At 42.8% G+C, this 15074-nt stretch overlaps 1 protein-coding gene across 1 annotated transcript in view; it reads right to left on the bottom strand.

Moving 5' to 3' along the window:
- Nucleotides 1–6728: 6728 nt before the first annotated feature.
- aff3 (AF4/FMR2 family, member 3) overlaps nucleotides 6729–15074 on the bottom strand; it is a 248585-nt gene continuing 240239 nt past the window's right edge. The window contains exons 15-16 of the mRNA XM_068034420.1: nucleotides 13186–13409; nucleotides 6729–6850 (exon numbers count right to left, since the gene is read on the bottom strand). Of these exons, the coding sequence (XP_067890521.1) occupies nucleotides 6729–6850; nucleotides 13186–13409 (346 nt within the window). The remainder of the gene's footprint in view (nucleotides 6851–13185; nucleotides 13410–15074) is intronic.

The raw sequence follows: 15074 nt of genomic DNA, 5'->3' as shown, positions 1-15074 counted from the left end.
CTGGTGGCCTTTGCAAACAGGAATCTTGACAAAGTTTACATACAATATACAGTGCAGAAACAAGCTATTCAACTCAACAGGTCAATGCTGGTGTTTATGCCCCACATGACCCTCATCTCATCCCTCTTCATCTAATCCTGTCAGCATAAACTATTCCTTTCTCTCTCATATGTTTATCTTGCTTCCCTTTAAAATGCTATTCACCGCAACTACTCCTGTGGTAGTAACTTCCACATGCCGACCACACTCTGGGTGTAGAATTTCCTCCTGAATTCTCTATTGGAATTATTTGTGGCTATCTGATATTTGCAGCCCCTAGTTTTGAGCTCCTCCACAGGTGGAAACATTTTCTCTCCATCTATCCTATCAAACCCTTTCATAATCTTAAAGACCTCTATCAAGATGGAGTGTAAATATTCTGCAACTGAAAATGAGTGCCTGGCAGTTCAATTAAAACCATTTGTTATGTGATTTGTTTAATTATATGCATGACTGGCAGCGGTTGGAATTTTTTTAACCTCTGAACCCAACAACCACAGTTTTAGTCTGTGTCTTATACCTCTTTTTAAAACCTATTAACTTCTCGGTTGGCCCAAAAATGGGGGACTTATTCCAATTAAAATAACATTACCGGGGGAGATGGTGCATTCCAGTCCCCCCGGTGCCCATGGGTTGCAGAAGGCCTCAAGCGAATCGACGGAAACCGTGTGCTCCTTTGCCAGAGACACCCGGGTGCAGACATAGCCATGGGAGAGGCAGCCAATTGGGCCGAGCGATCCCCTCGACCGCCCGCTTCCTGGACCTGTTGCTGGCCACCTTGGCCAGGCCCAGGAGCAATCCCACGAGGAGGTCCTCCGATCTGCTCAAAGATTCGTGGTCAAAGATCAGGAGTATGGTACTGAAGTACAACCAGATCTTGAGGAGCAGCCCCCTCAGATAGTCAAATAGGGCTGCAACCTCATACTTTCCATATAAACGTGAAACACAGACTCCTCCAGACCGCAGAAATTACAGGTGAGCTGGTTAGAATTGAGCTGACAGTTAATTAAATCCATCAAGTCCTAAACCATTACTTAAATAGGCTAAACTGTTAATGTTAAAATCATTGAGGCAGTTTGAACCTTTAAAGAGAGATGGGTTAGGCCAGTTCAGCTTTTGCAGTTCGAAAGACACCTTGAAAAGAATACTGCATATTTAAAGGCTAACAACAAAATAATAGCTAAACATATATAAATAAGGTGACCATTTATTGTTTTGTTCATGGAGCTGATTAACATAATATCTACTGAAAATATTTACATAAAATATATTACCATTATATACCAGAATGTTCATCTTTTGCTCAATAAATTTATTTATTAAAGTTCAAATGAAGTCTGATGTTGTGATCCTTTGATATTTTTAAAGACAGAACAAAGTTTCTATGAAGGTACAGGATAAATCCAGTAGCTACAAGAATTTACCCAAAGGTTTTCTGATTACTATCCTGTCCCAGGTTTCTGCTCCAATGCAGTTACAGCAATGAAATCAAGCCCAGGATTTTCCGGCCTTGGAAATGCAATTGTTGAAATGTTAGTGCTAATCACACTCCACATGGCAGCTTGCCAATTGGGAGGGTGGGAAATCTGGCAGGTGGCTGCCACCTAAAGGCACCTAGCTGCTCCTTTAAAGGGTGCGGGGAGCTGGGCAAGAAATAAATAGTATTGTAGGTAAGGAGGTGAATGAAGGCAGTATGAGTGGTAGATGTATATTGGCACCATCTCTGAGACTTACCTTAGCTACTCTTGTGAGGATAGTGAACCTCTTCCAGTACTCTGCAGCAGTTCTTGGGGTGATGGAGGTAGAACTCTGCCACCTCCTTCCATACAAAATGTACCACCCTCTTGTGGGGTTTCTTGGCCTCATTGCCGGTAGTGTTTTGAAAATATCATTGTGCATTTTGTTCACTTGAGGCTGCTGTACACACACATGCCAGCAGAGGAGCTGAAAAGTGAAAGTAAAAATAAAGAAGTATCCATTGTTTCAACAGCATGCTGTCCGTCTCATATCTTTTACTAAACACTACTGAACTTTACTTCAGTCCCGAGAATGTCACTGTGCCCAGCTATTCTGGCATTGGCTTTGACCAAAAGGGACTGCCATCCATCCTGAAATGGGCTTCAAATCTGATTCAAGCATATGACACAAATCTTGTATAGCCTCACAAATGAAGCATTGGTTCCTTAAGCATTGCTCATGTTGTGAATCTGTGGTGCCTGATAAGCCTGTATTCCATGAATTGCTCTTCCTCATTCATTTCTCCTTCGAAATAGCACAATTAGAAGGGAATCTCTAATAGATGCATCTTTTTTGCCTGTGTTGAATGAGCTACATAAAGATAGCCACAGGAAATAAAAAACAACACTGGAACTAATAGAAAGATTTGGATCAAAAAAGAAAAAACATTACTTTAGTGATCGTTCACAAGCAAATTTATAGCAATTTGAAGATCCTATGAAGGTTCACTTTAAATGTGGTTCCACCTGCTACTGAATGCCCCTTAATGGCCTTCTTAGTGATGGCCTGACCACAGACAGAAATCAGGTGGCTGACATGAATTCCAGTAGACTGTATTTGGATGGATGCAACTGGCCATTGTCCTCGGGTTGCTAACCCTCCAGGAACAGCCTGGCATCTCCAGGAATTGAAGATTAATCTCCAGGACACTGTGGCAAGCGACCTAAGTCATAGGGGCATCAAAATATTGAACATTTCTAAGATATGTTATAAAAATATTGGAGATGGAAGAAAGGCTGTTTGGCTGACAGTCAAGAATGATCCAATTGGGCAATGAAGAGTCTTTTTGCTTTCCAACTGGGGTGGGAAGGCAGTGCACAATGACGGTGGATGTTTTGGGCGACAAATGGCAGGAGTGTTGGTGAGAGTGGTAGTGGTTGGGAGGCAGGAGGTCATGTGATGAAACCTCCAGGAATACATACAACCAGAGTTGGTAACCTTACACTGTCCTCATGTCAGAGGAAAATGCTGACTGCTATTGTTAAGGAAGAAGTGATTCAGTGGACAACCTCATCAACCAGTTTCATCTTCTCCCTGTCCTGAAACCAGCCAGGTGTTAACTTGGAAGAAGTCCAAGTCTAGGTTAATTTATGCTTCAACTACTGAGATGATGAAAATGTCCTCTTAGTTTAGAATTGCTAGAGAAAATCTTCTGTTGCTGTAAAACTAGTAGGATATATGCTTTTGGTGGGATAATAGTCTGCGAAAGGTAAAATTTGTTACTGATATGTTTTGAGATGCCCACCACCAAGTGATTATAATTATTTTGATCCAGCAAAGTCCTCTCAAGTCTGATTAACCTGCTGACTTCTTGTTGCTATGTTTCTTCATTAATATTTATTCCTACAAAAGACATGAAACAGTAGTGTTTTTGATGCCTTCAATTAATATTAACTTTTTCATATAAATATGCTTATTGTTAAAATGTTTTTAAGGCTTGTTCAATTGAGCTAGATTAACTTTACAATGATCTTTCTAGAAACATTGATGTGGATAATTTGAGGAGCAAGAATCTGCAAGAATTTAGGCTTGAAATGAAAATGCATTTTTAAAATACGGAACTATCCATTTTTCAATCAACAGGACCATATATTTATACAATAGTCTTCATTTTTTTTTTACAGTTTATAGTACTGTAAAACCATAGTGAATTCAGTTTAATATAAATTACCCCAAACAAGAGGATGAGTGACTCCCAAGGCTTCATTCACATGTACACGCCTGTCTGTATCTTAATTACTATTATACAATTTAACTGCTAATTATGGTTATTTGTTTGGCTTCAGATACTAGCACATTTCATCCAAAAATATAAAATCAATGACAGCAATGGTGAAGGTGTTAGATATCTTATGCTAGACTGAAAAGTAAACTAATTTTGTATATAAGTTAAATGCATTAGCATTAGACAATTCATACATTATACAATATTATAATCAAACAGCAAAGATGTATTTTTTAAGAAAATAATACACTTTGACATATCAAACATTCCTTGTTGAAGGAGTAACATTTCATCAATATTTCATAAACAACAAAGAGGAATAGGTGAAGATATTAACAAAGGAATAAAGAGATACACCCTGTTGTGACTAAATAATTAAATAATGGACTAATAATGATATTTTGTGTAAAAGTTAGATGTTCTGACCAAACATTTTATTGCAGAAGTCAAAGATCCAACAAGTTGAATATGATAGAGCAGATGTAATGCTCAGTAAGATACCAATCTTTACAGCACTGCAATTACAGAATACTAATGAATTTAATTCCCTAAAGTCTATATTGGTAATAGCTGACAAAATATTAAGGCTTAGCATTATAAAATAGAGGAGGAATAATCTCTAGATCAAATTCGAATGAATTAAATAATGTTCTAAATGATGATTAGTTGTCATCAATATTATTATGCCCTTGTAAACCTGTCCCAATAATTGATCCACTTTATCTGAGGCTTCTGTTTTACTAATGTTTTACTTATTGTCTAATGGCAGCCTCTCATTACTATAGTATAGATTGGTGGTAGATACGCAACTCGCCCACCAAACATTATTGTCTATTGTTATTCCTAAAATTGGCATTGAATTTTAAAAATATATTGGAAATTTAAAAAAAATTCTAGGAAACAGGATGAAGCAAAAATATTTGCTTCTCTCTTTGGAGTGTCCTTTCTCACTGATGTTTTTGAGTCTAACATTATAATGGATTTTCCCTTTTTTATCTTAAACTTGCTTCCTTTTGCAAAAAAGGTATTTCCTGCTGTTGAATATTATTTATGTAATCTGCCTATTTACTGGACAGCATGCTGCTGGATTCTAGGGGCAGATTTTCCGAAAGGATTCCTCAATCACTGGCTGTAATTTTTGCAGAAGATCGGCAGAAATCCTGGATTGCTTCAGGGTTTCAGCCAACCTTTCCCAGAAGTTATGGCAGAAGGTAAGAACTGCCATAGAAATTCCAGGTGACTGTGTTGAAAACAGAAAAATTGGACACATTTACAATGTTTCCATAATGCCACTTAAACTATCGGGTATGTTCTTATGGTACTAAATTTGTGGGAGATAAACATGTTCTGAAAATAATGCCCAGAATTCTTCAACTAACCTGAATAATAATAACTTCAATTTAGTTTTTGAAATAACACAATGCTATTTATAAATAGCTTAATAGCATGAGGTGAGGCTGAATTTTAAGCCAAAAATCTACCAATTAATATCTGGACCCTTGACAACCCCTTTAACCTTCTCGAAATAAACTTAATGAATCATTTACAATTACTGCACACCTTCTCATCAATATTGCTTAGATAGCTTTTACTTTTTCTCAATAGGAATTCCCTGGGCTGAATTTTACAGACACCCCGACGTTGGGGATTGTGACATAGGGGGAGGCTGGAAATTGCCTCCGGGAGAGGGCCGCCACGCACCTTGACACCGGGAGGGCCCGGCCCGATATTGCCGGTGGCGGCGACGCCTTGTTGCAGGCCCCCCACTGCCACTTGGTGACGGGACCACCATTTAAATATTTAAATACATTAAAATTAATGAATTAATTATACTTGCGCTGCCACCTTCCGTCCCGGTGCAATCTTCCTGCCGCTGGCCAGCACCCATGTGACGTCGGATCCCCCTCTGGGGAAATGAGGTGGAACACCTGTGGGGAGGGGGCAGGAAGTAAGTTTCTCAGTGCGGGAGGGGGGAACAGGGTCAAAGTGACATCATTGGTGTAAAGGATGGTGGGAAGGGTTATAGTTTAAAGTTTATGCACTTTGGAGGGGGGAAGGTCAGGTGTGCAAGGTAAGTGTTCTGTGGGGGGAGAGGGCAAATAATTAATTTTATGTTTATTGGGAGTGGTGGGAGAGGGGCAAAATAAATATATTTACTTTTTTTTATTCACTGTCTCTTTAAATTTTTAAATTCAACAGATGGGTTCAAAGCCCTTTAAAAATGGCACGCTTGTGGGCCGCTATTGTTTTCGCCTTTATTGACATTATTGACACTACTGTCAGTCTTAACTTAGACGGTCTTCAGATTAACAGATAATCATTGATTACTTATTGCCATAAATTGCACTTAATCTTTTTACCTTTTGCTTACAAAATATGACGAATGGAATTTGACTATTTTTTAAATTACTTTATAATGTATCATTATGGGTAGAAACCTGTAAAAGAATGCAAAGAGAGGTTTAAAGTTTACGCATGTACAGTTGTCTGTGAAGGCTCATGAACAGTCAATCTGAACAGATTGATTTAAATTCAACAGTAGGACTCAAAGCCCTTTAAAAATGGCATCAGCACTTGTGCACAGGCAGCTGATACCATTGCCGGGGACGGACAACCTGCCCCATCCATATCATTGGGGGAGGTAAGTCAAGGCTTGTAATATTCAGCAGTTGTAGAAGGGTATTTTCTGATGTAAAAGGTAGGATAGTGCTGAGAGGGGGAAACAAGAAGAAACAGTGCTGAGAAATTGCATTGGTGCTTCTTCAATCTTTTGTTATATTCAAAGACTGAAGCCTAATATTTTTTAATATCAAGGAAGAACCAAATTTAAGGTTTGAAGTTCCAATGCAAAGATTTCTTTCAATGTACACAGGAGTCTTTCTGAGTAAACCCGCAGTTCATTATGTTAGAACTGAAAGTACACGTAAGTTGTTCATTGATAAAAGCACTACAACATGTGATTACTGATTCGTATCCAATACAGTCCTTGTTGAGTGTATCGAACAAGATGTGTCATACTACTGTGTAGTGTTATAGGTTCCATCTGTGCATCGAGATCATGAAAGAACTCTGAAAAGAGAAGAAACTGAAGTTAATTTGTATGCAATGGAGCATAGATTAAAAAAAACACACCATGTCAAAAATGAGAAGATAAATAGTAAAACAGATTAGAATCACACTGAGGTTAATAGTGCTCTGTTTGCTTTTTTCAATGAGTGGCACAGAGAGCTGATGACACGAAATTGACTGACAGGGCACTTGCATGGGTGTGCCATACATGCTCCAGAAGCATACAGAGTCAGTGGATCACAACACCAAATAGTCTCCAATGCTGATTTGGCGCACAATCTGCCATTTTGGACTGTGCAGGTCCAGTTAAAGCTCTCTGTTAATCATTACCTGCTGAACATGTGTTCAATTGCATGAAGGACCCCCTACTGGTGTTACTTAAAGGGCCAACCTGACCTTCCAACATAAGGGCAGAAGTGGAGATGTTCACTGATAATTGTACAATGTTCAGTACCATTTGTAACTCCTCAAATACTGAAGCAGTTTGTGTCCACACACAGCAAAGCCTGGACAAAATCCAGGCTTTGGCTGATAAGTGGCAAGTAATGTTAATGCCACACAAGTGCCAGGCAATGACCATCTCCAAGAGAGAATCTAACCATCTCCCCTTGACATTCAATGGCATTACCATTGTTGAATCCCCCACCATCAACATCCTGGGGGTTAATATTGACCATAAGTGGGAACCGGAGTAGCCATATAAATATTGTAGCTACAAAAGCAGGTCAGAGGCTGGGAATTCTGCAGAGAGTAACTCACCAACTGACTCCCCAAAGCCTGTCCACCATCTACAAGGCACAAGTCAGGAGTGTTATGGAATATTCCTCACTTGCCTGGATGTGTGCAGCTCCAACAGCACTCAAGAAGTTCGACACCATCCAGAGCAAAGCAATCTCTTTGTTCAGTGCCCCATCCATCACCTTAAATATTCACTCCCTCCACCACCGGTCTACAGTGGCAGCAGTGCAGACCATATACAAGATGCCCTGCAGCAACTCACCAAGGTTCCTTCGGCAGCACCTTCCATACCCACGACTTTTACCACCTAGAACGACAAGGGCAGCAGACACATGGGAACACCACCACCTGCACGTGTCCCTTCAAGCCACACACCGTGCTGAACTGGAACTATATTGCCATTCCTTCACCATCACAGGATCAAAAACCTGGAACTCCCGTTCTAACAGCACTGTGGGTGTCCCCGCACCACTTGGACCAAAGCAGTTCAAGGCGGTGGCTCACCACCACCTTCCCAAAAGGAATTAGGGATAGGAAACAAATGCTGACCCTGCCAGCAATGCTCACATCCCATGAAAGCAGAAAAAAATCCTTCTCCCAGATGAGGTGCTTTTGACTTACTTTCGCTCATGCAGAGTTAGTGGAAGTACTGTGCTGTGTTAATGGAGGAATTTTGCTAACTTATTGGATTTTCAAGTGAGTGATGCTGGATCCTCACAAGGAGGTCAGTGTTGTTTGGACTGGCAGGAGAAAACTTCCTTCGGTAATGGGGGCTACAGTTACAGTCCCTCTTTGGTTGCAGCATGACTTGGAAATGGGGCAGACGCAGCAGAGGAGATGCAGTGCACAGAGGGAAGAGGAGGAGGGCTCTCAATAGAAGGCCCTAGGCACCAAGAGTGTTTAGGGAATACTTCTCTTACCTCCACTTCAGCCAGAAGCAGTGTCCAAGGTGATTCAGCAAGGAGGTGGTAGCTGAACTGTGTCACCTCCTGCAACTCGACCTGCACTCATGCAGCAGGGCAAGGACAGCACTGTCAGTGGCTGTCAAGATCCCCATGGCCCTAAATTTCTATGCCAGTGGATCTTTCCAGGCAGGAGCAGGCAACATCAGCAAAATCCCACAGATCACCTTCCATCGAAGCATTCGGGAGATCACTGACGCCCTATATAGAAGGAGAGGGGACTTCATTGTCTTCTTACTGACCAGAGAGAGTACATGATTTTGCAGATTCGTGGGATTCCCAATGGTGCAGGATATGATTGACTGTAGGCCCCATACAAGGGCTACCACTTCATCAACATCCAGTTGGTGTGTGGCCATGACCAGAAGATCCTCTTGGTGAATGCCCACTATCCTGGAGCAACCATGATGCCTTCATCCTGAGGCAGTCAGCCATACCCGTCATCTTTGAGCCATCACAAAGAACCAGAGGCTGGCTGCTGGGTGACAGGGGATATCCGGTATACACCTGGCTCATGATTCCCCTCCACCACCCAACCTTGTGAGGACAATGCACCAATAATAAGAACACTGCAGCAGCAAGGAATGTCATGGAAAAAACATTGGTGTTTTGAAGCAACAGTTCCACTGCTTGAACCACTCGAGGGGCCACTCTTCAGTACTCAACAGAGCATGTGTCCAAGTTCATGGTGGTCTGCTGAGTCCTCCACAACCAAGCGGTCATGTGGGCACATCCCTTGCCACCAGATATTCGGAGGTCATCTAGGGAGGAGGAGGAGGAGTAGGAGGAAAAAGAGGAAGCATCTGGGACCCCTTTGCCCAAGACAGCTGTCCATGAGCATATACTGAGACTCTGGTTCCCCTAAAATGTCATTCCAACATCACAGTACCTCCACAATTCCCCACCTTTCAATCCATCTGCTACATAGTCAGGATGGTGACTTGGAAGGGAACTTGCAGGTGGTGGTGTTCCCGTGCGCCTGCTGCCCTTGTCCTTCTAGGTTGAAGAGGTCGCAGGTTTGGAAGGTACTGTCAAAGGAGGCGGTGAGTTGCTGCAGTGCATCTTGTATAGGGTACACACTGCTGCCACTGTGCATCAGTGGTGGAGGGAGTGAATGTTTAAGTTGGTGGATGGGGTACCGATCAAATGGGTTGCTTTGTCCTGGATGCTGTTGAGCTTCTTGAGTGTTGTTAGAGCCACACCCATCCAGGCAAGTGGAGAGTATTCTATCACACTCCTTACTTGTGCCTTGTATATAGTGGACAGGTATTGGGGAGACAGGAGGTGAGTTATTCGCCACAGAATTCCCAGTCTCTGGCCTGCTCTTGTAGCCACAGCATTTATGTGGCTATTCCAGTTCAGTTTCTGGTCAATGATAACACCCAGGATGTTGATAGTGGGAATTTCAGCGATGATAATGCTGTTGAATGTCAAGGGGAGATGGTTAGATTCTCTCTTATTGGAGACGGTCATTGCCTGGCACTTGTGTGGCTTAACATTACTTGTCACTTATCAGCCCAAGCTTAAATGCTGTCCAGGTCTTGCTGGACTGGACTGCTTCTGTATCTGAGGAGTTGTGAATGGTGCTGAACATCGTACAATCATCAGTGAACGTCCCACTTCTGACCTTATGATGGAGGGATCGTTATTGATGAAGCAGCTGAAGATGGTTGGGCCTAGGACACTACCCTGAGGAACTCCTGCAGCAATGTCCTGGGGCTGAGATACTTGGCCTCCAACATCCACAACCATCATGTGCTAGGTATGAGTCCAACCAGTGGAGAGTTTCCCCTTGATTCCTATTGACTTCAGTTTGGCTAGGGCTCCTTGATGCCACACTCGGTCAAATGTTGCCAGGGCAATCACACTCACCTCACCTCTTTTGTCCACGTTTGGACCAAGGCTGTAATGAGGTCAGGAGCCAAGTGACCTTGGTGGAACCCAAACTGAGCATCCAAGAGCAGGTTATTGCACTTCAAATGGCACTTGATAGCACTGTTGACGACACCTTCCATCACTTTGCTGATGATTCAGAGTAAACTGATGGGGCAGTAATTGGCTGGATTGGATTTGTTCTGTCTTTTGTGTACTGGTCATACCTGGGCAATTTTCCACATTGTTGTGTAGATGCCAGTGTTGTAGCTAGACTGGAACAGCTTGGCTGGGGGCGCGATCAGTTCTGCAGCACAATTGTTCAGTACTACAGCTGGGATGTTGTCAGGATCCATGACTTTTGCAACATCCAGTGCTTTCAGCCATTTCTTGATATCACATGGAATTGGCTGTGATGCTGGGGACTTCAGGAGGAGGCCGAGATGGATCATCCACTCGGCACTGCTGGCTGAAGATGGTTGCGAATGCTTCAGCCTTTTCTTTTGCACTGATGTGCTGGGCTCCCCATCATTGAGGATGGAGATATTTGTGGAGCCACCTCCTCCTCCTGTTAGTTGTTTAATTGTCCGCCACCATTCACGACTGCTGTGAGAACCTGCATGGCCCTTTGCACAGCCATGACGGTAGCAGTCTGAGTCTGCATAGCAGCAAGCATGGATCTCTTGACCTTCATCTGAATTTCCACTGCAGCACTGAGATATTGGAGCTTCTACCTGTGCTGCAATGGAAGCTGAGACATCAGCCACCAGGAGCTGCATCACAGGTGGGTCCGCAAGTGCTGTTATGGAGTTCGCCACGACTTCTATGATGGAAAGGAAGGGCGCCAAGCTCTGCAGAAATCCCTGTGGCAGGTTGGAGCTGGACTCCTCCATGCTTCTCGACAGTGACAACAAGCTGTCCAGCAGGCCTGCCAATGCACCAAGCATCTCAGTGTGCATGACCATCAGCGTTCTCCTGTAGGCTGCTCCATCAAATTTCTCATCAGACTGCTCTGCAGTGGCACTCGTCTGTGACCTTGCACTCCTTTGAGCTGGCACACAAACTATCCTTTCCCTGGCATGGCTGCAGCCCTCTGGTGCCCGGTGACTCATCATGTACAAATCCCAATTCTATACTACCCTCTAAGGCACATGCAGTGCCAGTATCTGAGTTGGTGTCTGTGAGTGTCACATCATGTGACAGTGCTTCTTCATGAGAGGTCAGGTGTAGTTGTCACCCTTCCTCATGAGGCTGCAGTGGCTGGCCAGGTGGCAGTTCTTGCATATCTGAAATCATAACTGCAGAAGGGGAGAGTTGGAATGAGGGAAGTAGGGTGGATGGGAAACAAGAGGTCCACGCCCATGCCATCTGTAGCTTACACTTCATCCTGCTATCTGGCATGAAGGTGAGGTGGGATTTGAGAAGGGGCATAAGGCAGGAACATACTGCCATCCTGAATGTTCTCAGTGATGCTGTATGCAATGACCTCAGTTACAGCAAACTCTGTGATCCGGAGTAACATTTCCTCCAAAGTCCTCAGGTGATGCAGGCTTGCCTGTCCCCTGCTGGTTTTGTGATGCTCCCTATGGTTATGGGTCACCTTGACCTCTAAGAGAGGGAAGAATGGCAGTGAGTGTGTTACAATGTGTTTGGGTGCTGTGCCTGCCATAGCTGAATGGCTGGAGGTCTGTAGAAGCAGTGAGAGGTGAATGTGAGGCTGGAAGCATTGGTAGATGTGTAAGGATGAGGCGGTGTATCTGGATGTTAGGCATGAGTCCTGATTGCTAGAGATTGCTGATGGGTGAGTGATGGGAGTGTGGTGCATTGAGCAGTGAGAGAGGTTGGTCATACAGAGGGTAGGGTATGTCATGTGTAGATGCACTCACTGACCTTGACCACCTGTGTGAGGTCTTTGAACTTCTACCAGTACTGCTGCCAGATCCTTGAGGTCAGACTCCAGGAATTGACCTCCCTGGCCACTTGCTCTCATTCCCTTCTTAGGGTGTGCTTTGAGGGACTCCTGGCCCTCTGCGGAAACATCGTATCACTTCTCCTTTCCAATTCCTGGAGTAATGTTTTCTTCAGGCAGCCAGTGGTTACCTTCTTTCTCCTGCTGTGACAGGTTCCTGAAGCTTATTGCAGTAAGTCTCCACTCCTAATCTGATGCAACTGCCATTCATTATAACATGTGTTATTGTCAATACTCTCCCTGCTCCCATCTTAACTGTGATAGTTCTTATCATTTTATATTGTTGTGATGACGCATCAATAAGACTTTGATTAAACATTAAAAAAATCTTGAATGTAAAATGTTCGTAACAATTCTTTTAACATGGAAACTAAGGTTAGACAAACTTGCCAGAAACTACTTTAGGCTTCCACAGATTTGTAAGGTGAAAAATGGCGAGCTATGCATAGGTGGTTTGGCAAACTTGTTCAAATTACTAGTAAATTCTATGCATTTAAATCTCGACATGGAGCTTGGTTGGCGTGTTCTTTTAAAACTACTCCCAACATAATGGAGACACAAAATAGATATCTATGGAATGCCAGAGAAGGATAGGTCAAAAGTATTGTATCGTTCTCATGTTTGCATATTTGATGTTCACATTATTCTGTTTCTGGACCTCATTTTGTTTATATGTGAATGTTATCTCATTATTATGTACTTTGGAATAAAAACCTCAGACTGGCAAGCAGAAAAGCCACTGTTAAAGCAATCAATCTACTATACGTCATCTCCAACTAAGCCAAAATATATACCTTTGTTCTCCTTGGTCAGCTTATCAGCCATTTCCCAGTAGTCGTAACTGTAGAGAATGCTGTTGGTGATGTTGACATGGTTAGCAGCCAACTGATGGATACGCTGTGGAATGTTAATGGTTGAGGAGGGGGATGACCCACTATTACTGGAACAGCTCCTATGAGATCCAGCTGAACTAACTAGGGAGGGCGTAGACAACATTGGTGAAGATGTTCTTATGCATCTAGAAAGACAAGTATAAATTTAGCTGAAATAATACAGAAAGAACAATGACAGCTTTTTTTCATACAACTTAAGATTTGTCTTTAAAAAAACACATTTTGAATTTTGAAATTGTTGGGGATTATGTCAGCTTTGTTTTTTCCTGAGATTTTAGGTTGGTATATAAGAACAAACAAACATAAAAAATCAGAGCAGGAATAGACTATACAGCCCCTCGAGCCTACTCTATCATTAAAGAAGATCATGGCTGATCCTCGACCTCAACTCTACTTTCCCATATCCATACATCTATAATCTCCATATCCCTTGATTGCCTTGGAATCCAAAAATTTAGCAATCTCAGCTTGAATATACTGAATATAATGACTGAGCATCCACAGCTCTCTGGGGTAGGGAATTCCAAAGATTTACAACCGCCCAAGCGAAGAGATTTCTCTTCATTTTTGAGGAGAAATGGCTGACCCCTTTTCCTGAGACCGTGCCCCCTAATTCTAGCCTCTCCAGCCAAGGGAAACAGCCTCTCTGCATCTACTCTGTCAAGCCCTGTTACGACCAGGTGAGAAAAGTGTCTAGGGGTCCCTTTTAGCCTTCACCTGGTCTTATTGTAACAGGGTTTTGTTTAAACTCACTGTGTTTTGAGCTCCCCTTTGGTGAATCCTTGTTCAATGTTTTCCAATTATAAGGCAAAGAAATGAGCACAAACAGGCCTGCTTAGGTTTAAAGAAGAAAAGTGAAATTTATTAAAACTTAAACTCTAATTCGGCTAACACCTACAGATACACGCCGCGCCCCACACTAACATGTATACGTGATACACACATGCAAATAGAGACAGAAAAGAGCAAAAGAAAAGTAGTGAAGAGGTTTGAGGCAATCTCTGAAGAGGGGTTTTTGTTACTATGCTTTGAGCTCGCTGTAGTCCTTGCTTGTAGGTAGATCTTGCTTTTCGTTGGGTCCCAGTATTCTTCTTAAACCTTATTCACTGTAGGAGACTTTTCTCTCTTGGGGTTCATATGTCGTCAATAGATTCCAAAGCTGGTGAGAACGAGATGACAGCAGACAGGACAGAGGTCTTTTCCAGTCCAGGAGCAAACAGCTTTCTGAGTTTTAAAACTCTGTGGCAAGTTCAAATTCAAAAACTCAATTTGCTCAACAAGTTAGTCATGTGACTGGGGGGTTGGTGTGACCACATCCGTTTGTGTATTCAGCCATCTTAGCAGTAAACCTGGAAATGTGGGCTCCTCCACCCTTAACATCTGTTAATCAAAAGTCCATTGTGGATTAAATTGGAGCAGGGAGTGGCCCCTTTGTCCTATCCAAGTACTGTCTGTTACTATGCAAATGGATTTCCAGTCAGGGGCTTGGCAACCCCTTGTAATAGGCCTTCTTTTCTTCCCAGCAACAATTTTAAAATTTAATGCCCTTGTGGCAAAATATATGTGCCTCATTCTTGGCAGGTGGGAGCCTGCATGACACCCTCTTAGTATCTTTTATGTTTCAATGAGATCACCTCTCATTCTTCTAAACTCCAGGGAGTATAATCCCATTCTACTCAATCTCTCCTCATAGGACAACCCTCTCAACCTAGGAAAATGTGCAGCTGCTCATGGATATCAGGCATTAACTTGCAGGATTACATTGCTGTAATGATGTGCAGATTTCTGGT

This window comes from Heterodontus francisci, chromosome 6 (assembly GCF_036365525.1).
Source record: "Heterodontus francisci isolate sHetFra1 chromosome 6, sHetFra1.hap1, whole genome shotgun sequence".
NCBI lineage: Eukaryota > Metazoa > Chordata > Chondrichthyes > Heterodontiformes > Heterodontidae > Heterodontus > Heterodontus francisci.
The sequence above is the reverse complement of the archived record's forward strand: the minus strand, read 5'-3'. Positions and strand labels throughout refer to the sequence as shown.